General features: G+C 44.2%; 1 protein-coding gene across 1 annotated transcript in view; it reads left to right on the top strand.

The window, feature by feature from the left end:
• LOC119268191 (ras-related protein RIC1) overlaps positions 1 to 648 on the top strand; it is a 3634-nt gene extending 2986 nt beyond the window's left edge. The window contains exon 8 of the mRNA XM_037549770.1: positions 337 to 648. Coding sequence (XP_037405667.1) covers positions 337 to 433 — 97 coding nt within the window. The 3' untranslated portion in view covers positions 434 to 648. The remainder of the gene's footprint in view (positions 1 to 336) is intronic.
• Positions 649 to 1351: the final 703 nt, after the last annotated feature.

Below are 1351 nucleotides of genomic sequence, written 5' to 3'. Positions count from 1 at the left end.
TTTCCTAAATATGAGTCTTTTTTAGAGATTCCAATATAGCAAAATGAATGAATCTACACTCTAAATATGTGTATATACATCCGTATGGTGTATGTGTTGAAATCTCTAGAAGGACTTATATTTAGAAACGGAGGGAGTAGCTACAGGTGTTATGCTGACTCAGCAGTAACACCATTTTTGGAGGTACTAAATTTTGAAAGCCACAGCAGTTTAAATCTAGTGCCAGTGAATCTGATTTGAAGTGATGCACCATGATATCTGGTTCTGTTATATTTACATGAATAGGTGTATAATAGGCGTTAAATCTTAATTCTCTTTGCTACCTCTTTTGAACAGGATGGCAAGCCAACCGGCTGGAAATGCCAGCAAGCCTGCCACTGTGCAAATGCGGGGTCAGCCTGTTGCCCAGCAAAACGGATGCTGCTCGTCTTGATCAACATTCAAGATCACAGTAGTGTTCTTGCAAAACTCAGTTGGTTGTTCTTCCCCTGTAAATTAAGTGTACTACTATCATGCCGTCTGTTGGAAGAAGTGTCATGCCCCCTAACTACAACAGTGCAGCAGATGCTGTGGCCTGTTTTAGCTGACTGTTAATATTGCTATTTTAATGTGTCGTTTAATATTCACCTTGGTTTGGTTAATGTTTCATGTCTCCATGCTTTGAAGTTCAATGCTGGTGACAGTATTGCGACGGTGAGTGGTCATAAATTCACCTGGCATTATATTCTCAGGGAAGACATATTTGCTTCTATCCGTGGAATGCTGCTTTTCGAAGACCACTTACGGTGCAGCTGTTATGTTTGGTACCTGCTTGCTCAGTTGATTGTTAAACAGCAAATATTGTATCTCGCATCCGTAAACACTGTTATATAATGTAGATTTTGATAAAATTCACTGCCTAGCACCGTTGATCGATGGCTGCCGCTATCGTGGCTGTGTCGCAAAAGCTTGCTATAAAAACCTAGCTGCATGCTTGCTCGACAGTGGCATGGCTCCAACATTGCTGTCCTGTCTCCCACGGCTGGCTATAACTACGGCCCATCCAGTTTTTCCACACTATTCACGTGCCTCTCTTATCGCGTGGCTTTACAAAAACACTGCTGCTTGCAGACCTGCAAAGATGGCCGTGGTGCTGCACATCCCTAGTCCTCGCTCCGGTATTGGCTGGGCCCAACGCCTTGCCCTCCGAGACCTGGGCATAAGGGTTGGCGACTACATGCATACGGCACAACAAGAGTACGACAAACTAGGGCGTAAGAGCAACTCCAACGCCACCCCTTGACTCAAACTGTCCACGCGTGTTTGAAACGAACATAAAAGACGACTCAACGCGTCGATGAAAATGGATCAG

Source organism: Triticum dicoccoides, chromosome 3A (genome assembly GCF_002162155.2).
Source record: "Triticum dicoccoides isolate Atlit2015 ecotype Zavitan chromosome 3A, WEW_v2.0, whole genome shotgun sequence".
NCBI classification, from domain to species: Eukaryota; Viridiplantae; Streptophyta; class Magnoliopsida; order Poales; family Poaceae; genus Triticum; species Triticum dicoccoides.
Note: the sequence above shows the minus strand (reverse complement) of the source record. Positions and strands in the feature narration are given on the sequence as shown.